Genomic DNA, 22,824 nt, shown 5'->3' on the forward strand with positions numbered 1-22,824 from the left:
AATATTTAAAATCTTGAGAAGGGATACATGATAGAGCAGTGGGTAAGGAGATAAATCATAGACATAGTGCTAGTGTCATTGGTAGAAAGTTTTTTCATAGAAGGTGTATTAATTGGTCTTAGTGAAAGATGGGGGTGGAGGCTCGAATTTACAATTCTTTAGTCACAGGATTCTAGTTCATAAATGATTTTGAAAGCCTTGAATTTCATTCCTAACTCTCCCACAAATTAAGCCAAGGCAAATGATTTAATCTTACAATCTTCATTTATGAACTGGTAGTGTTTCTATTGCCTATAAAGGGATAATATGAACATAAGTAATATAATGAGGGATAACTTAGCTAATGGTGCTTACTCTAGTCCTGAGATGCTTGTCAGAAGTTGCAGATGCAGCTGGTGTCTTAATGAGCCTGTGGATTAGTAACCACTAATAAAAGGTTAAAACAGAAGTCCTAGAATAAGTAATACCAGTCTACAAAAGCTCCTTTGTGCATAGCAGAAAAGTGGATTGCCCGGATCTGTAAGGTAGATAACTAACAGTTTGAAAGACAGAAAAAAAAATGAGTGGATTTTAAAGTGTAAATATATTTATATATTTATCTACTTATATGCTTATAATAACTTTAGTAGTTGGCTCTTCAGTTTACCAGTCTTAGACCCAGAGAATGGAGACCAAAATAACAAATTAGTAGTTGTCTTGAGAATGTGGTGACTGAAGAGTATATTATTTATGTAGCCAACTGTGTGTAAGAAGAGCACAGGGACTCCTTTATTCCAGTTGATTCCCATGGCTGTTAAAGGTAAAGTGACCCTTCCCACCAGTTGTGTTGAGATTCCTTTTTGTATAAATAAGTGTGTAATATGTCAAATTCCATACTGTCTTTCTTCCTCTGTAAAATTTAACAGCCATGTTTTGATGAAAAGAGCCTGAATTGTATTCTAATGAATTCTGCCAGATTTTTTTTGCCTTCAAACTTGTACTCAATTGTGTAGCCTCTCTACTGAAATGAATAAAACAAATGCGTGTTGCTTTGTCTTTCTCTCCCTCAAATTCTAGGAAACTTGGAACTGCTGGGCAAAAACTTGGAGGCTCTGCTGTCCTGTGCCATATAAAGCATGATCCTATGGACCCAGGAGGATATTTCACCTTGACCTCTGCTAATGTGGGAAAATGCCAAACAGTTCTGTGCCGGAATGGGAAACCTTTGCCTCTGTCGAAATCTTATATCATGAGCTGTGAAGAGGAATTGAAGAGAATCAAGCAGCATAAAGCCATTATCACTGAGGTGAGTACATGGTACCCCTGTGAAGCAAGAGAGGGAGACATACCTGAGACTCACTGCTCTTTGCCAAAGACCTGCCCTGCCAACATTTAGCCATAGTCTTTCGCTTGGGATAGCATGACTTGAAACTCTGGATTAAAGTCAAAATTCTGAACCCAAGTGGCATTTATCAGATTATTTTCAGAATGGTTCAGAGATGTTTTTAGGGCATTAATAAGTCCTTGATCTCAATTTGTAAAATGAGGATAATGATGGCATCTATTTCATAGAGTTGTTAAGAAGCAGCTTGATAATACAGTAGATGGAACATTGGACTGGGAGTCAGAAAGGCCTAAATTCAAATCCTGTCAAACAGTAGCTGTGTGACTCTGGACAAGTCATTTAGGCTTTATTTTGTCTTAATTTCCTCATTTGTAAAGTGAAGCTAACAACAGGGTTGTTGGAAGGATCAAATAATGTTTGTAAAGTTCTTTGTAAGCTTTCAAATATTATTTTAAATGCTTATTTCGCTTGTACTTGTTATTAAGACAAAATGAAACAAGGTACTTTGTACAAACAGTTCTCATTATTATCTTTTTCAGTGGCATAAAGAGAAATTGGTAACTTAGAAAATCTAGATAGTAATGCCACCAGTTATGTCTAAGCTCTTAATTGTTTACTATTTCTTTGCTTTAGGTATGGTCACTTCAGCCCTAATTAATGAGGTCATACCGTAGCCTGAGGAGATTTTTCAGCCCTAAATGATTTTTCTTGCCTGTCCATAAAATTATGCTGAAGTTTCAATGTAATTATTTTCTTGGGTCTCCAGCATAGGTGTGAAAGATTTGAAACATTTGCTTTTTTTTAATTATATCATTAGTTAAACTCCTTTAGCCAAACTCTTGACAGAATTGTCTTCTAAATTCCATCCTGTATTATATTGTTTTCAAGTTCCAGTATAAGGGTAATTTTTTTTTTTTTATCCTTTCTGTGATGAAAACAGAAAGGTGGATATTATAAGCAATTTTGTGATATTAAGCTGATGATAACAAGTAAAGAGTTTAAGCAAATAGTACCAGACATGATTTTGAAATTGAACTTTTCTTGCTTTGAAAACTAAAGAAATTCTTTCTTGATTCTTTAAAAGAATTCCTTTCTCCTTGATCCCATTTCTATTACTGTTCCTTTATTTAATATGAGCAGAAAACCAAATGAAGTTGGTTGGTAGTTCCCTTTTGGTATCACGGAAGGTTTGCTCTTAATTTGTACCCTTTAAGAGAAATCAGGATAGGAAGGAGGGAAATGTGTGATATTAGAGGAAACAACACTTTTAAAGAATTAATGGAGGATTAAAATTTTGTTTACAATCTTTTTCTTTTTAACCTATAATACTTTCCCCCTCTCCCCCCAGGCAGTTGGGGTTAAGTGACTTGCCCAGGGTCACACAGCCAGGAAGTATTAAGTGCCTGAGGTCAGATTTGAACTCAGATCCTCCTGACTTCAGTGCTGGTGCTCTATTCACTATAGCACTTAGCTTTCCCTCCTATAATATATATATTTTTTTAAATACAGTGTTACCCTGTTTTAAAGTAAAGCCTGACCGTTTTATATATGCCTATTATATAACTTCTTTTATAAAATCATTATATTCTTTCTGTATTGTGTCTGTATGTTGTCAAAGTTTATAGATTAAGATGAAATTCTACCATCAGTGGATCACACACACAAAAAAAAAATAAAACCATTAGCTGAAGTAGAAGGCAGGCTAACTGATGATGGAACTTTTTTGGCCATGGGAACTTGGGAAACTAAAGGGAAAAGTAGCCCTTCAGCCTGTTCTGCAGTGATGGTAGCAGGATGGTAGGAAAGTAGAACAGGGTGCCAAGAATCACAATTTTTAGACCACCAACAAACTTTAATTTGGCTTGGTAATCTAAATGTGGGATTGTTGTCCACACATCAGTGAGTGAGCATACTACTAGACAAACTGAATTAAATTTACCTTGACATTCTTTAAAATTGGAAGAAAGATGGAAGGTTTTCAAAGGCAAAAAAAGTAGTTGGCAAAATGTTTATTTTAAGCTCCACAGCTACAAGAAATATTATTATTAATATCTTTGAATATGTATTGCAAAACAACAAAAGCAGTTGCAGAAAAGATCACCATGAAACTGTAAAGCAGTTTGGAAGGAATTAGGCATAAGCCAACATCTCATACTATATTCCAAGATAAGGATAAAATGGATAAATGATGTAGACATAAAAGGTAAAACCATAACTTAATTTGGAAATTGTGGGAAAATGTACCTGCCAGATCTATGGATAAGAGAAGAATTAATGATCAAAGAAGAGATGGAGAAGATCACAGGAAGTAAAATGAATTATTTTGATTATGTAAAATTAAAAGACTTTTGCACAAACAAAACTAATACAGCCAAAATTAGGAGGAAAACAGGAAACGGGGAACAGAAGGAGTTTATAGAAAGTGTCTCCAATAAAGGCCTTATTCCTCAAATAGTTAAGAGAAGTGAGTCAGTTTTATAGAAATAAAAGTAATCCCCCTGTTGATAAACAGTCAAAGGATATAAACAGGCAGTTGTCAGAAGAATTCAAAGCTATCAGTAGTTATATGAAAACAAATTCTAAATCACTAGTGATTATAGAAATGCAAATTAAAACAACTCTTGACATGCCACTTCACACCTACTAGATTGACTAACATGATAGAAAAGGGAAATGATACATGCTGGAGGGGATGTGGAAAAAGTGGAACAATAATATGTTTGTGGAGTTGTGAACCAGTCTACTCATTCCAGAGAACAATTTGTAACTACACCCAAAGGACTATAAAACTGCACACCCTTTGACCCAGCCATACCACTACTAGGTCTGTATCCCAAAGGGATGAAAGAAAATGGGAAAAGACCCATTTGTACAGAAATATTTATAGCAGCTCTCTTTGTAATTACAAAAAATTGGAAATAAGAGAATGTCCATCAATTGAGGAGTGGCTGAACAACTTGTAGAATATGATTGTGATAGGATACTATTGTGCTATAAAAATAACAAGGAAGATGATTTCAGAAGAAAAAAAAAACAGGGAAAACTTAATATGAACTCACACAAAATGAAATGAACACAATTAGGAGAGCAATGTGCACAATTAACAATAATACTGTAAGGATGATATACTGTGAAAGACTTAGCTGCTCCAAACAAGATGGTTCTAGAGAACCCATGATTAAAAAATTATGTCCATCTCCAAAGAGGAAACGGATGAATTCTGAATACATATTAAGCACACTTTTTTAACTTTATTTTTTTCTTGTTTTTGTTTTTGTTTTTGTTTTTGTTTTTTTCCAACATGGCTAATAAAGATATATGTTTTATATAATTTTGCTGTGGAGTAGGACAGAGAATTTGGAACTCAAATTTTAAAAATCAATGTTAAAAATCTATTTGTAATTGGTAAATATTTAATGAACTAAGTTATAGTGGAAAAGTGGGGTGTTTTTTTTTGTTTTTTTTTTTAGAAAAGACTACCTCATTTATTTACCAATATGAGTTGTTGAGGATGATGCTGTAGAGAAATTCCATGATGAAACTGATACTTGGTGACTTTGATGAAAAGGAAAGAATGATGAGGATGGAAAGAATTCTAGAAGAAAGGAGGGAGGAATTCATATAACTTGGAAGATGGAAATGAAAGACCAAAGAGTTGTAGATTATACATAAGCATTATAAAAAACATTTTCAAAGAAAGAAATAAGAATTGATAGGTGCTAGAAATGGAAAGCACCAAATAACAGCACAGAGAATGAAATTGATTATATTTTTTAAACAAATGTGAAAAGACTTCTTATAGATGTGGCAGTTACCTTTGAGTCAACTGTCTTGCAGTAGAAACTAAAAACAGAATTTATAATAAACAAAAAGAAAGACTAGCCAGGAGAAAAGGATATGGTGTATAGTGTTAAAAGAATTTAATCCCGATTTAACTAAAGCAACCATCAATAAAATGGAAAATAGACAACCAAAATAACATTAATGATATATATATATATATATATAGTATAATAATTCTATCCAGGAGTTAAACCAGGGGTCCTCAGACTTTTTAAATAGGGGGCCAGTTCACTGACCCTCAGACTGTTGGAGGGTCGGACTATAGTAAAAACAAAAACTTTGTTTTGTGGGCCTTTTTTTTTTTTTTTTTTTTTTTTTTAATTTAATAGTCTTTATTTAAGGATATATGTGGTAACTTTAAGTTAAAATTGCCAAACCTCTTTTCCAATTTTCACCTCACCCCCACCCCCCCTAGATGGCAGGATGACCAGTAGATTTAAAATTATTAAAATATAAATTAGATAACAATAAGTATACATGACCAAAGCGTTTTTTGCTGTACAAAAGAATCGATCGAAATATTTAAATTACTTTGAAAAATCAAAATGCAGGTGGGCATAAAATAGGATTAGAATTCAATTAATGGTTTTAGTCATCTCCCAGGTTCTTTTCTAGGCATAGCTGGTGTTCAGTTCATTACTGCTCCATTGGAAATGATTTGGTTGATCGTTACTGAGGATGGCTGGTCCATAGAACGTATATATAGTATTTTGGATATAATGATCTCCTGGTCCCCTTTTTCCTCAGCATCAGTTAATTAAATTCTAGGCCTTTCTGAAATCCCTTTGGTCATTTCTTACAGAACAGTAATATTAAATATTCATATACCACAATTTATTCCCATTCTCCAACATGGACATATTCAGTTTCATTTTAACCACTACAAAGGGCTCCAAACATTTGTCACATACAGGTCCCTTTCCTTCTTTGTATCTCTTTGGGATATAATCCCAGTAGTAACACTGCTGGATCAAAGGGTACAAGTTTGATAACTTTTTGGCATAGTTCAAACTACTCTCAGAATGGTTGGATTGTTCACAACTCCACCAACTGCATCAATGTCCCAGTTTTTCCCGCATCCCCTCCAACAATCATCATTATTTTTCCTGTCATCTTGAATCTGACAGGTGTGTAGTGTATCTTAGAGTTGTCTTAATTTGCATTTTCTGATTAATAATGACTTGGAGCATCTTTTCTATGACTAGAAATAGTTTAATTTCTTCATCGAAATTGTCTGTTCATCCGACCATTTTCAATTGGAAAACGATTTTATAAATTAAATTAATTCTCTATATTTTTGGAAATGAGGCCATCAAAGAAACTGACTGTAAAATATTTTCCCATTTATTGCTTCCCTTCTAATCTTGTCTGCATTAGTTTTGTTTGTACAAAAACTTTTCAGTTTAGTATAATGAAATTTTCTATTTTGTGATCAGTAATTCTTAGTTCTTCTTTGGTCATAAAGCCTTCTCCCCGGTCTGAGAGGTAAACTATCTGTGTTCCCTTTTTTTAATTTCATTCTTTATGCCTGGTTTTTGACCCATTTTGCCTTATCTTGGTGTATGGTGTTAAGTATGGATCAATTGTTTCTGATATTAGTTTCCAATTTTCCAAATTTTTTATCAAACAGTAAGTTCTTATCCCAAAAGCTGGGATCTTTGGGATCAAAACGATATATTTGTTGACTGTTTTATCCCTTGAACCTAATCTATTTGTGGGCCTTTAAATAAAGAAACTTCATAGCCCTGGGTGAGGGGGATCAACGTCCTCAGTTGCCGCATCTGGCCCACTGGCCATAGTTTGAGGACCCTTGATAAACCATTGTAAATTAATTGCTACATCAAGGACACCAACAAACCAAAAGCCCCCCCCCCCCAAGTCAACAAACATTTGACTTAATAGCAAGATAAAATCGGCTGCCAGCCCAGTTTTAATAAAAGTAAAATCTTACAAAAGATGAACATTGAGCTGATAAGGGTAGGCCCATTACCAAATATCCTGTTAGGTGCAGTTTTGGAATGAAGCTGGGTAGCACAGTGGATAAAGTGCCAAGCTTGGAGTCAAGAAGATTTGAGTTCAAATTTGCCTCAGGTCTTTACTAACTATGAGCCTCGGTAGGTCACTTAAATTAATTTGCCTTGATTCCTTATTTGTAAAATAAGCTGGAGAAGTAAAAGGCAAATTACTCCATTATCATTGTCAAGAAAACCAAATAAGGTCACAGAAAGCCAAACATGACTGAAAAATGACTGAACACCAACTGTGAGGTAATCATAAAGTAATCAAATGACTAACATAAAAAGGTTTACTCAACTCTTAAGAGAGGAAGGATTTCCAACAAGGATATGGTGAGATTTATCTTCAGCTTTAGTGGATGGAGTCTCTTTTATCTCCTCGTGGAAATGTATCTATTTGGTCAGCTGGGCAGATTAACTCAGGCACTCATCAAGTTTGAGAGGTTTCTTGTAGGAGGAACTTTTAATGTTTTTAAGTGTCAGAAACCAGTGTCAGGGAAGCAAGGGCCAATCAATTCCTGGGGACAGCTTTGTCTTTTCTTAAGGAAAAATATTGGTAGATGTTAGTCTCATCACACTGGATAAAAGCAGGGAAAGATAAAATCAGATAAAAACCAGGCAAGAAATCTAATTTAGCAAAGTCATCCCAAGTGCATTCAAGGTGAAAACAGAAAAAGAACTACAAATAGGAGGAAAATGGAACATATTTGCAAAAATTATTACAGCAAATTTTTCTTATCAAATATAGTAGAGCCACAACATCTGGGCCCTAAGTCCCTGAAGTGCTTATGTAGAAATAGAAAAAGATACAAATATGATGAAAGTAGTGAATGAGACAAACACATCTTTTTGATGAGGTGAAAGTTATGAAGGCATTGTAGGACTGATAAAAGTACTTTCCTTTATCAAAGGTAAAAATCTCAAATGTTTTTTATACCAGAAAAAGTGACCCAGAAAACCTCATAACAATGATCCCTCTGCCTACTTTCCATCTATATAAAGTATTTATGCATGTTTTCTATTCATAAATTGAGGACACTTTTGATGAGAGAATATCAGGAGAGAGCAAGTAGGCATAAAAAGTGAGAGAGGGATAGATGCTGGCCAAAAGTATTCACAGAATCCATGTCAAGAAGGAACAATTCCTGAGTGAAATTCTTAATTGATCCTGTTTTCAGTTAACATTATGATTAATTATGTCAAGCCTCAAAATAAAATAAAGCCTCCTAGAAGAAATCCATAATCATTAAAAAAACAACAACAACAAAAAAAACCTGACCTTTTTCCATTGCCAAGACAAAATGGGATATAGAATGCCTATGTTGCCTATGTTCAACATGCATGTTCATATCTATGTTACCTGCATCTGATTAGATACATATTATAAACTCATCCAACAGAGTATGTATGCATGGAACAAACAATACAGATGGACATTGATCTGGATTGAGAGTTGCAAAGGGAAAGATCTCAGTCGGAATTATTTTCATGAGATTGTAAAACACTTTTTTACTCATAACATTAAAGATACATTTTTTCAGTACAGACATTTTTTTCAGTGTTGATGTGTGTCCTCAAGACCTGGAACACTACAGGAAGAACTAAAGATGAGACTCACACAAAGGGCAGTGCAAAGGCTTATGGTAGTGAGCAGGCTGTGTGAGGCACTCTGAAGAAGAACAGGAATATGGAGATCAAGGGATCATATACAGAGAATCTGGTGGCAGGAGTGTGGGACTCCAGCTAAGATGCATCATGTATACCTTTTCAATGTCAGGAGAAATCCCAATAAAAATCTCATCTTTTACCTTAAACCTTTCCCCACCCTTCCAGGAGCTTCCCTTGTTAATCTTAGCCCTGAAAGACTTCCAGCTTATGGAGATAGAAATTGGCACTCTCTGTTTTCACATTTGTAAGCTGAAAGTTTGGAGGGAAGAATAGTGCCTTACTTTTGGGAGAATTTTCTCTCATAGAATCCTACGTTGGTTGTGGTGGAAGGTAACGGCCCTATGAGAAGTTCATCCTCTTTCAGCATACAAGCTTGCATGCATTAGCTTCGACTCCTTTTGAATTGTCAGTGTTCAGTCCTTGGGTGTTCAGGACAATTCATCTCCAGAAAATGACTTCAACTACAAAGACCACCCCAAGTTCTTCCCTCTCTTTCCTGACTACCCCGCTGTGGGGTTTATGATGCCGGGTCAGCTCTGCAGTGTTTCCTTTCCTGTGGTGGGGGTGACGCCAAAAGCACAGATGACTGTTCCCACATAGGCAGGAAGAAGCTGACTTTTCACTCTCCATTCCATATCTCCCTCTCCTCTAGGATGGCAAGGTGAATGGAGTAACTGAGTCTACACGGATCTTGGGCTACACTTTCCTGCACCCCAGCGTGGTTCCCCGTCCTCACGTGCAGTCGGTGACACTGACCCCACAAGACGAGTTCTTCATCTTGGGCAGCAAGGGGCTGTGGGACAGCCTGTCCATCGAGGAGGCAGTGGAGGCCGTGCGGAACGTGCCCGACGCTTTAGCCGCGGCCAAGAAGCTGTGCACACTGGCCCAGAGTTACGGCTGTAACGACAGCATCAGCGCTGTGGTGGTGCAGCTCAATGTCACCGAGGACAGCTTCTGCTGCTGTGAGCTCACCGGAAGTGGGGTCCCCCCTCCAAGCCCAGGCATCTTTCCTCCCTCGGTCAATGTGGTGATCAAAGACCGGCCCTCCGACGGGCTGGGAGTGCCCTCCTCCAGCAGTGGCATGGCCTCTGAGATCAGCAGTGAGATCTCCACCTCGGAGATGAGCAGCGAGGTGGGCTCCACAGCCTCGGACGAGCCCCCCCCGGGAGCCCTGAGTGAGAGCAGCCCGGCCTACCCCAGCGAGCAGCGCTGCATGCTCCACCCCGTCTGTCTGTCAGGCTCTTTCCAGAGACAGCTCTCCAGCGCCACCTTCTCCAGTGCCTTCTCCGACAACGGCCTGGACAGTGATGATGAAGAGCCCATCGAAGGGGTCTTCACCAATGGCAGCAGGGTGGAGGTGGAGGTGGACATTCACTGTGGCCAGGCCAAGGAGAGGGAGAAGCAGCAGCAGCTACTGCCTCAGGTACCCACCGAGGCCAGCGACGAGGGCATTGTGATCAGTGCCAATGAGGACGAGGTGGGGCTGCCCAGGAAGCCCGACTTCTCTGCTACCGGGACCATTGGGCGCAGGAGAGGCAACGGCTCTGTGGCCCCCCAGGAGAGGAGCCACAACATGATTGAGGTGGCTGCCGATGCCCCTCTCCGGAAAACGGGGGGCTACTTTGCAGCTCCGGCTCAGCCTGATCCCGATGACCAGTTTATCATCCCACCTGAGCTAGAAGAGGAAGTCAAAGAAATCATGAAACATCATCAGGAGCAGCAACAGCAGCAGCAGCAGCAGCAGCAGCAACAACAGCAGCAGCAGCAGCAGCAGCAGCGGCAGTATCAGATGGACCAACTGCCAGACTATTATGATACACCACTATGACCCAGTGCAAGTACTGTTTAAAAAATAATAAACTAACCAGAAAAGACTGAATCGCAAGAGTCTCCCAGGCTCACATTAAACCAGGGGTTTTACTCCACTTTCTCTTCCCTTCCACTCTCTTTAAGTCCCTCATTTGCCTTTGCAGCTAATCTGTAGGTTCTCTTCTTTGTTATTTTTTAATAATCACCACTTTTCTTCTAGTAATACTTTACCAATATAATTTTAACTGGTTAACTCTTCCCTTTCCCCTTTTCCCCTCCCCTAACATATCAGAAGTGTAAAAACAAAGAACAAAAGGTTTAATATATTGCAGAGAAACAGATAATGATGATGTAATATTTTTTAAAAATGGCTTTTTGTTGTTGTTGTTTGTTTGTTTGTTTGAAAGACAGGGCAAGTTGCCAGTACTCAATGATTCAGTAATATTGTAATACTGTATTTCTTTGGGGGAAAAAAAGGCCTTTTTCTTTTTCTTTTTTTTTCTTTTTTTTTTTTTTTTTTTTTTTTTTGTCTTGAAAATGATAGACATTTGTAGAATATGGAGACTAACTCCTAGGAGTTGCTTTACTCTGTCAGGTGACTGAAGTCACTGAGATTCACTAATTTTCTCTGAGAGAACAGTTGATTGGGAAATTATTACTGTAAATAGCTCAGTGTTGTATAGTAATGCTTAAAATGTTTTGTAGTCTCAGCATAAGGACACAGCCTGAACAACTGACTTTGTGTTCTTTCCCTCTCCCCTCCCAACCCCACCTTATTTATACCTGGCCCTCCAAGGATTTCAATTCATGCTCATTTTGTGGTGAGCCTACGTGGCCAGACCAGCTATCTCTACAAATAAGGTGGTTCTTAGACCACTGAACAACAATCTGTGTCCAGTGGGCCTCTGATTTTTTCCCCTTCTCCTTTTCCTTCCCTTAAATACTTACTTTTCCAGACATTTTTTTATTTGTGTTCCTTATTGCTGCCACAACCAGCATGATTGTATAGAGCTCATTTAGATCATTTACATACCAAGAGTTATATTAAAGCAGAATGCACAAATGAACATGTCATAATTTTTGTTATAATAAATATAAAATTTACAAGTAATGGGTCCATCTCCTTTTGTCTGAACAATCAGAAGTGTTTTAAAAACTACCATCCAGTACAGGCTTGGAGAGGACTGGGACACTCTGGAGATGTTTGTGGTTTGTCAAATGACCTCTGTGTTGAATATTAATCTTTTGTGATTATTTTTTCAAATATCATATCCTGAATTGAAAAGGAAAGTCAAATTTCCCTAAATTCCTGTTGGTTTCTGTGGTCTGGTCTTATAGCTCTTGTCTAAGTAGGAATTGAAGAGGGAGGGGAAGTTGCAGCAGTTCTCCTTGTTCTGGAAGCTTGGGGATTATATTTATTATGCTGTTTTCCACTTACGGTCTTGAATTCAGACCATCTTTATCCAACATAAAGGAGATTTTGACAGAAACCATTACAGATTAGGAAGAAACTTCACAATCTCAATTGAGTTGTCCACCTTATTTGTACAATTGTGTTTTTCTTTCAAGCTTAACCAACACCATTTTGGATCCATCATGTTGAAAAAGATATTACTAGTCTGTCCTTCCATATGCAGAAAGACAGATATTCCTATGCAAAAGATACTCCATAACTTGTTGCCATGAATAATATATTTATACCATAATTATTGTGGGAAGGCAACATTTATCAATCTGTGAGTGATTCACTTGGGTTTTCTGTCCTCATGCAGCTAACCCAACTGTGTTGATTGCTTTGGAGCTCTTGAGTAAAGGTATTCATACATCATCTGAGAAGCAGAAGGAAAGACAGGTACCCTTTGGGACTGCTAAGGCTAGAGAAAGGGTTCTGCTCAGGTAAGACTGAGTTCCATAAAGTAAATAAAAGAGAACCATGGGGACTTGAGGATGTTTTGGAACAGTCTACTTTTAACAGCAAATACTTTTTCCAGAAAGGAAAGAGCCACCTCTGCCATTAACTAGTTTTGACCTTAGACAAGTCATATAACTTCCCCAGATCTTAATTTTCTTATCTATAAAATGACATAGTTGGACTAGACGAACTTAAGTATTTTCTTAACTCTAACATTCTGTGGATTCTGAAGTACCTGAGTCATATTCACATCAAAGGCTTCTCTTTCTATATGTTGAAGATATTCCCATTTAACTTTAGGTAAGCGGATCCAGATCAGGTAAGTGAGACTCAAGTTTTTCATTCTACTACAGAGCTCTGAATTTTTTTTTGGTATATCTAAATCAATTCTACAGTCAGTCTCATAAGGCTGCCTATGACAGTTTAAAAAAAAACAAAATGACTTATATGTTCCTGTTACACTTCTTCTAAGTCCAAACACCTAGAGTAGTGTTTACTCTGGGCCAGGGGATGCAAGGGTCTTTGCCGTCATGGATTCCAGAGTGCCCGGGGTAGAGGCTTACCTAAATGTTTGATTTTACCATAGGCCAAAGTGTTGTTCTAGAGCCTATCTCGGTTTACTCTAAAGGATGGTCCAGAACTAGGCCCAGTGTGAGGATCACAGAATGAGAATGTTTCTTTTTGAACTACAAGGGAGAAGATAGTGGTTGTGTGGCAAAAGCAGGACAGCGGGGTCTTTGGAGGTAATTCATAAGGCCTGAAGTAACCCATCCTCTCTAGAAGCAGTCTGTACCCCTTCCCATTCCCTATAATGGGCACAAGAAGAGTTAATGTGACTTCTATTGACATTTCTGTGGTTTATTCCAGAGGGAAGCTTGCTAGGAGTTATCTAGTCATTTCATATCTATTTATAATTAATTTTTATTTATACTGTTACATATAATATCAATATTATATATATATATTACATATAAATATTATTTATAATTAAATATAACTTAATAAATAATAATTAAAATAAATTTAATTGAATGTATACTGGTCTTCTACTTGCAAAGCACTGTTGTAGGCACTAGAAATACAAAGTTAAAATGACAGCCCTGTCTGCTAGGAGCTTATATTTCAGTTTACAGAAAGAAGAGCGATGACCTGTACTCAAGTCTAGAACCAAAGGAGAGAATAAGCCAAGAGTGCTAAGGCTCTTGGGAGGAAGGGCATAACACTTTCAGCTGGGAGTGTCAGAGAAGACTTTAGGGAGGCAGTGGCATATGAGTGAAGCCTTCAAAGGAGAGAATTCTAAATGACACAGGTGAGAATGAGATAAGTTCTAGTCATGGGAGAGAGTTCAAACAGGCGCACTGAGTTTGGAAAGGTAAAGTCTGATCTGAGGAATATCGGATCCAACTTGTCCAGAACATAGAGTGCATGGTGTAAACTATGAAAAAGAATATACTAGAGGAAATAGCCAGTGAGATTTGGGAGGAATAATATACTCAGAGGGGTCTCTTTAGGAAGTTTATTCTGGTATCTGCCTACATTGGATTATATAAACAAGAAGGAAAGAGACTAGTTGGGAGCCATAACCCAAGGAGAAAAGCAATAAAGGCCATGCTAGGGAGGTAGAAAATGAAATTTTTGTAGAGGTGGCAATTGATTATATATATAGGATGTGGGTAGGGAAAAAGAGTCAAGATGGTTCTGAGGTTTCCAATATGGATAACTAAGAAGATAATGCCATCCACAGAAATGGGGAATATGTGGAATTCTCTGTCAGACATGTGTGGAGTTAGAGACACAGAACATGCAAGTATCTGTGTGGCTACAGTTCCATGCCAAGGACTGAACTAGATAAGTACATGTGGGACAGATGAGATCACCAGGCAAAGAGAGCCTAAGAACAGAGCCTTGATTCTTAGCAGATGGAAGAGGAGGGGCAATGGAAGGAGAGAAGTAGAAAAAAAAAGTCATTGAACCCAAGGAAGAACAGAGGGGTGAAGTTAGTCACCAGGGTGGGATACTAGAGAAAGATCAGTCAGGGTGGAGTAGAGATTTTGAAAGGGCCATGGAATTTATCCATCAGAATATTGATAACCTTTGACAACAGTTTCAGTAGAATGGTATGTTCTATACCATTAAAAATGGCTAAGAAATGAACTAGTGGTGAGGAAATGAAAGCAGGAGGATATAGGGGACTTAGCAGTGAAAGCTTTTGTGTGTATGTGTGTGTGGGGGGGGGGGGGGGGGTTGGTTATGTTAGGCAATAACTTGAAGAGGTAGAAGCCAGAGAAGTTTTCTAGGAGAGTATCTGGGAAGTACGTTTATAGAACTTAGAAACAGTTTGAGAGTGTGTAAACTCCTAAAGAAGAAGATAGTATGGAATGAGATGAAAAACACAGATGGTAAGGTTAGCCTTGGCAAGAAAGTCCATGTCATCTGAAACTGTAACAAAAGGGTTTGGGGAGTGTGGAAAAAGGGAGCCATTGGAGGTCATGACAGATGGTTTCAGTTTTAGTAAAGTAGGAGACCAGAGCATTATTAGAGCCAAATGGTGGAGAATGAAGATTTGAAGATTTGGAATAGATGCTATGGGGAATAATTAATCAAAGAAGTAGGATAAAGTAATTTTATTAAATTGTGCTCACGTACTCAGGGTCCATTTGAGACTATAGATACCTAGTTTGTAATCCTGTATGCACAGTTCTTTGACTTTTTTTTATTTTAGCAACTCAGAAGACTGATAATGCAGTAACAGAGTGGTGTGTTAGGATTTAAATAGCAGGCAAGGTGACAAAAGAGTCAAGAATGTACTTGTTGAGCTAATTAATTGGAGAGAGTTTTTCTAGACTAAAGTTCAAGACTAAAGATAGGTTGAGCAGTGCTTAGGAAGTAAGGAATTTTAGAGATTAAGATCTTCCTCCAAGAGGAACAGTTTATGATTGCAGATAAAGTCTTAGGAAAGCTCACCCCTGTGGATAGCTGAGGTGAAATGGAGACTGTCATCATGGAAACTGAAGCTTATTAATTAGAAAACTTTAAGTCATCATTAAAAAAAATCAATCACCAATAAAAAAGCCAAACGTTACAAATGGAGAATGAAATAGCAAATGTTGAACCTATTAAAAAGGAAGAGAAATTAATAGATGACAGCAACAAGGATCTCTTATCTGGATAAAAGAATATAGCATGTAGCTTTAGCTAGGGGGTAATCAAGGGAAACTTTCAAAACAGCGGGGATGGAAGTATGCATAAAAGAAACAGCCAATATTGGAGAGAGTTGTAGGGAATGAGATAGATACCTTTGGGAGAAAACCAGATTTCAATTATTGATTCAATATAGGAGTAAGGAAGGGAAAGATTGAGCATGAGGGGAAATTTCACAGCAAAGTAGGAGCTACGAAGGGCATGATGTAAAGGAAGAATAGGGACAGGGTAAGATGGATGACGATGAATGCCGAGAGTTAACATTGAAAAGAGATTTCTGTCTCCCACGGGATCTGGACCAGGAATTTCAGGAGCAAGAGGTAGCTATTTACCAGTCATAAAGATGTGAATGAAAAATGGCAGTACATTTAGGAAGAGGTTTGTTGACTAAATTAGCCCCCGATTTCTAATTAGAACACTGATATAAAAGAGTTTCTTCCATGTAGCCCCTGACTTGCAAAAATGAAGGTAAAGGTTGTGCAGTGTCTTGAAGCAGAGAGCACTTCCAGTTCACAAAATGCTAGGCTAATTGCTGGGTTGAAAAAAATGGGAGGGGTCAGGAAGAAACTTTCAATATAGTTAGGGAGATAGAACATGAAGAGATATTTTATGTAAGATGGCATATATGAAGTGATACAAAATAGTCACAAATGGCCATCTTTTAGATCAGAACTCACTGATTTCTTGTGAGCTGTCCCTTTTTCCCTTTGAAATCTTTTGTGTTTTTGGGTGTGACTTTTTTGGGTGTGAGGGATACATCTTAGGAAGGATGACCCATCATCCTCCTTCCTGTACCAAGATCCCTGGTCATTAAATTTGCCCACAATCCTGTAGTCCAAAACCAATATCTCTCAAAACCCAGTCTCCATCTCCAAGCTTGCAGACTGGCTGGTGGTTGGAATGGGACCTCAGGACAAGGCTCAAAGTCCTGGATTACAGCTGTGTCCCCTGCATTGCTTTTGTCCCAGCACCACCTACTGGTGAGGTCAGACATTGGGCTGAATGGGACTGGGAAGCTTTCTCTTAAAAAGCAGAAAGTTGATTGTTTCTTTCCTATCCACTAAGGACATCTCTGAGACTATTTTTGTAGCATTTGTTATTCATGGAGCCTTTGCTGACATCTCGGTTTCTGAAAGTGTCTCAAATGATGGATGATAACCCAGCCCCTAAGAAAATCAGTATCGAGAAACTTAGTTCCAGAGTACCTGGATAAACATAATGGATCTTGTCATGGAACTAGTGGTGAACTATTTTTCCCAATTCTGCCAATAATGGGAAAAGCGTTGGATTTGAATTCATAAATCCCAGGTACTTCTCAGTGCCTCAACTTCTTCCTCTCTAAAGTACAATTCTGACTAGACGGTCTCTTTCCCTCTGAAATCCTCTGATCAAAAGCTTCTACCTTTTTCAAGTCTAGATTGACAGCTTTAAATACTGACTTTGTAACTAACTTCTGATATTCTGGTTTTCCCAGAAAGATAAATCCTCAGCTACCTCCTCAAACACAAATTAGACAGCTCATTTATAGTCATCATCCCTGTTAACTTTACAAAGAAATTATTCCTACTGGACTATATTAAATCTTGGTCAAATTGTTATGGAAGGTACTTTTGAAATCCACCTATATGGTACCCAAAGACTGAGAATGCCTATATAACTGGGAGTTGAAGAATGGCCAAGATGGGAAAACCTAATTAAGAAGCACAACACAGAAAATTTCTTCCTTTGTAAAATGAGAGTTGGGCTATATCAATGGTGTCTAACTCAATTAGAAAGTAGGTCCTTTATGGCCACATTTTGACAGCCACATATTAACATGATCTACGCTATACTGGATTTTCATTTATTTATTTTATATTTCATGTTATTTTATTTCATTTTATTCATTTTCCAAAATTATTTCCCAATTACATTTTAATTTAGATTGCAGATGCTTGACCCTTCTGAACTAGCTGGCCTCTTAGAGCTCTTCCATATATGCATCTGTGATATTCTTCACAAATTTTAATGGATTTCATTGCTGACATTTTTCATTGTTGGAAGGTGTGATGACAGCGTGGATATACCCTGGATACCTTAGAATCAGCTGGAGTCAGGATAGGCAAAAGTTCTCAGTCTTTATTCTTGGTCTTTAGAGGTAGGATTGAATTGGATGGAAGCAGAATCTCCACGATCTTCCTTCTTCAGAACTCTCCTACCGCCAAAGTAACCCTGGCCAGTCTTTCTCCACTCCCTGGTCCCTCCTACAATTCTCTGTATACACCAATTATCGAGCCAGCACAGGATAGTGGGAAAGGCCATTTTCCAAGCATATGCTTATAGAGTATTGTTCAATTGGTAATTCGTCTTAAGTGCTTGAACCCACCTCAGTGCATCAACTCAAGAGTTTCAGCCCTTTACAGGACAGGGTGAGGTTGTAGATTTAAGTTTGAAACCCTCTGGATGTTACTTTTTTTAAATTTGCAAAATAAGGGAATTGAGCAAGATGATCCATAAAGTCATAGTAAAATAAACAAAAATTAAAAATAACCTATGATCACATAATCATGAAGTGGAATCTCCTTAGTTTTATTTTCCCTCCAGGTTGTAGAATCCTGTTCATTCCTGGATTTATTTCCTCTTTCTCCACCTCTAAAGTGATACAAATTATACCAAACTTCTCTCTTTACTAATATCAGATACACAGTATGGTGTGGTGAAAAGAGCCCTAAGTTTAGAGTCCAAATACCTGGATACAAATTCTTGCTTTGCTATCCATTATTCATCTGATTTAGCCAAATTATTTAGCCTTTTTAGGCTTCAGATTCCTTATCTATAGGAGTCGGGAATAAGTGATCCCCTCCTATGTTTTTTCTGATTCTAATTTCTATGGGAAATTAACCCCAAAATGAAGCTTTCCCTAAGAGTTATTACTCAAATCGCAACTGAGCAAAGTATTGATTGGGCATACCAGCCACCGTTATGAACTAATGTCAGCAGTACAGTATCATAGGAAGAAAGTTGGAGTACTTACAAGCCAGAAAACCTGGAGGCTAATCTCTTACATGCTTTGGGACATTGGGCAAGTTAGTCTGCCCCAGTTTTCTTATCTATAAAATGGCCTTAAAGAAAAAGCCAAGTTAAAATTCCACTTTCTCATCTATAAAATGAAACCTACGTAGAGTTTTGAGGAACTGAGATAATATGTTTATAAATACTTTTTGAAGAGTTGAAGGCCTCATATAAATATGGGGTGGGGATTGAGAGTAATAACTGAGTTTGAAACAATTTGGTTGGGTGCATTTCTACAGTTGCCTTGAATTCTCTGAATTTTGGGAGAGATTAATGTTAGCTGGAAGAATGGCTTTTCTTAAGTACTGAGTATGAGGAACCCATAAAAATGAAGTGGTTTTTCCTAGATTTTTCTTCATTAGCAATTTCATTTCAGCCCCTAACAGAAATACAGTGCTCTATTGATTCTATTCAAGAGAAAGACACCAAGATTTTTATCCTTTTCTTCCCTTTCTCAATTGAGTTAGTCCCATTGCTTAGTACTTTTTTGGTGGGGGAAGGATAGAAGAGTGAGGAAGAAAGGAAATGAGTGGCATAGAAACTAAACTACAATTACATTTTTAAAAGCATTTCTAGAGTCTTTTTCCATTTCTTTCTGCATATCCCAATAATTATCATTTAATTTTATCTAGCTCATTTTCTTCTAATTATCATCATATTCATTGAAGGAAAACTGAATTAGCATCTAACAGGTGATTTTCCCCAGATCTTTATATTTCCAGATATTCATTTCTATCCTGAACTCATTTGTTAGGAAATTTGCTTCTAAAAACTTACTAGGAACACTGTTACCAAATTTCCATTTTGGAGTTCTTAAGACCCTTTCTATTTACTGAGAACTGTTGTGTAAGGCAGAAATAAATCATGCATATAAAGAAATTTCTTTTATTTGCTTCATAATTTATGATATTGTAAAAAAAATAAAATGTTCCTCCTACTATCCTTTCAATATGTTAAAAATAACTGATTTAAATGTGTGACTCATTCCTAAGCCCCCAGTGCATACCATAAACATAATGGAATGCACCTCACCCACTGAAAGTTTCAAGTTTAGAGCAGGTAACCCCAGCATTCTACATTATTTCTCCTAGGGGACAATTCAAATGTATGAAAGAGCTGTGTTGTGTGTAGGCTTTGTAGCTAATCTTCTTATGCCCATATTGATTATTCTCAGGCTGTTTTTAAATTAAAATTTTGTCATTGCTTCCTATGGATGAGAATGTTTGGAATTTAAAAAAAATTTTTTTTTTTCTTTATATTGACACTGAGCAAAAGTAATAGGAGCGAATGGGTTGGAGAAAAGAGGTAATAATAAAGATTTACAGAAGCATGGAAGGACCATTGATGGTCTGAAATGTACTAGATTAACCTACAAAGGTCGGGGCATATTAACTCAGATCTCTGGAACTCTGTGAAGCAATGAAGATAAATCATAATATCCTCATCTGTAAAATGGGAATTAGAAAGAGCCAGCCTTAAAGAAAGAGCCAAGTTCAAATCCCACTTCTGACATACATCAGTTAAAGAGATTTGTGAGTCACTTAACCTCTAAATGCTCTCGGGCAACATTGTAAGATGGGAAGGGTGGGAAGGGAAAAAGCATTTCTATAGCAACTACTGTGTGCCAGACACTATACTAAGCACGTTTGTGCTAATCTAAAAATATTACCTCATTTAATCCTCTCAACAGCTCTTGGAATTAGGTGCTATTAATATCCCTCATTTTATAGTTGAGGAGACTGAAGCAATCAGAAGTTAAGTGATTTAAGACCACATAGCAGGTAAGTATTTGAGGCTGAATTTGAATTCTGGCCTTCCAGACTCCAGCCTTCTATACTTCCCAACCGCCTCTATGGAAGATTTGAATTAGAGAGCGAGCACAGATCTGTGAGGGCTTCCTCACTGGGGGTCCAATGAAATCACCATTCTGGTTAAAAAAAACTTTAACATCCTGAAAGGTGGTAGTAAAAGTGTGTGTGTGTGTGTGTGTGTGTGTGTGTGTGTGTGTGTGTGTGTGTGTGTGTGGAGAGAGAGACAGACAGAGAGAGAGGGATAGAGAGACACAGAGAGAGACAAAGAGACACAGGGATAGAGAGAGACACAGAGACACAGAGAGACAGAAATAGAGAGCTATCTAGTTTGTCTCTTACCATATACACACACTGTACACAGACACACACAAATGGGAGGCAGAAGGAGCAGAACTTTAATTCACTTGCAGATGCTGCTATACCAAAACAACTTTGTTGTAAATCTGTAGTTCAGGTCTCAGCAACTCACTTGGACCTTGTCCATGACCCTCCAAGCCTTCCCATCCTAAATGACTCATGTCAGTGCCAGGGTATGTTTCCAAATAGTATTGGGAACATGCTGTGACCTTCCAGCCAAATGGTTTCTCAGGCCAAGATGGCTCTGATAAGAGATGCCCTTTTCCAAATATATAAGACCAGATCCCCTACAAGGAAGTCAGTCTCACTTCAATCCTAGAAGAATCAAATCCCACTTCCTTTTTTTTTTTGGTTTGTTTTTTTTACTTTCATTTAGGAGTACATTTAACAAACAGTCACCAAGCATGGTACAATAGAAAGGGCACTAAGTATAGTAATGGAGGGTTTGGAGTCAGAATTCTTAAAGAAGGCTGTCTTTGTTGGCAAGACATAAGTTATACTTTTCTCTTTGGAAATGAGACATGTGAAGGAAAAAAAGAAGATCCTCTGTCATGACAGACTAAAGTCAATGCTTTCCCTGAAGTATTTTCCTTCCTTACTTCCTCCCCTCCTTTTCCCCCTCCCTCCCTTCTTCCTTCCTTCCCTCTCTCCCTTTCTTCCTCCCTCCCTTTCTTTCTCCCTCCCTCCTTCCCTCCCTCCTTCTCTCCCTTCCTTCCTTCCTTCCTTCCTTCCTTCCTTCCTTCCTTCCTTCCTTCCTTCCTTCCTTCCTTCCGTGATCCAGATGTCAAGTGATTAACTTGAGCTTTACCTATAACTAGATTATCACCTATATTAAAATGTAAGTTTCAAAAAATTTAATCTTAAACTTACCTCTATCTTATGTGGATTGTTGAGGTCATCAATATGAGTGCTCTCTCCAATGGGGAATGCAAGCCAGCCACATTTTCCTAATCTTTGCATTTCATCTCTATGTCCTTCTACAAGTACTCTGAAGATGTTCCATTCAATAAACCAGAAGCATTTCTCCAGACCTCTGATATCACATGGATACTAAAAGAATATAGAGATGGTACAGTTATCATCTCTCTCCTTCCATATGTGATCAACTACAACATCTATGTACAATATCTTTTCTGTTGCTTCTCATGCACAATTACTTTTTGCTATTGTGTTGCTGTCTATGTTCACAATATATCCCTTTCCTTGCCCTTTGGATGATCTACAGTGTCAAATCTTCAGAGATCTTCTATCTTATCTCTCTCCACCATACAGCATCACCATAAGAATATGGGTTTAGAGGAAAAAAAGACTTATTTCAGGAAGAAGTTTGGCATCAGCATGATAAATATGAAAATATGTTTAAAAGAATTGCATTTGTTTAATTTATATGGGATTACTTGTTGTCTAGGGGGGACAAGAGGGAGGGAGGGAGAAAAATTTGGAACATAAGGTTTTGCAAGGGTGAATGTTGAGAATATCTCTGCATGTATTTTGAAAAATAAAAAGCTATTGTAAAAAAACCCCAAAAAAACAACTCCTTTCTCAAAAAAAAAAAAAAAAAAAAAGTTTGGCATCACAAAAAGCATTGCACAATTTTTCCCATGTAAGCCCTCCCACTCTTTCCTTTTCAATTCTAAACTCAGTTCATTTTCCATCTGCAGCATTTGTCCTAGATATACAAATATAAATACAGTTGAAATAACTAGAGATATAGAGGCAGCGAGGTACCTCAGTGCATAGAGCGCTGAGCCTAGAGTCAGGAAGTACTGTGTTCAAATCCAGCCTCTGAGACTTACATAAGTCACTTAACCCCTATTTGCCATTATCCATGCG

General features: G+C 37.7%; 1 protein-coding gene across 1 annotated transcript in view; it reads left to right on the forward strand.

The window, feature by feature from the left end:
- Positions 1 to 11,770, forward strand: part of PHLPP1 (PH domain and leucine rich repeat protein phosphatase 1) — a 288,192-nt gene extending 276,422 nt beyond the window's left edge. Inside the window, exons 16-17 of the mRNA XM_023495940.2 lie at positions 1,057 to 1,285; positions 9,503 to 11,770. Of these exons, the coding sequence (XP_023351708.2) occupies positions 1,057 to 1,285; positions 9,503 to 10,678 (1,405 nt within the window). The 3' untranslated portion in view covers positions 10,679 to 11,770. The remainder of the gene's footprint in view (positions 1 to 1,056; positions 1,286 to 9,502) is intronic.
- Positions 11,771 to 22,824: the final 11,054 nt, after the last annotated feature.

Source organism: Sarcophilus harrisii, chromosome 1, assembly GCF_902635505.1.
Source record: "Sarcophilus harrisii chromosome 1, mSarHar1.11, whole genome shotgun sequence".
NCBI lineage: Eukaryota > Metazoa > Chordata > Mammalia > Dasyuromorphia > Dasyuridae > Sarcophilus > Sarcophilus harrisii.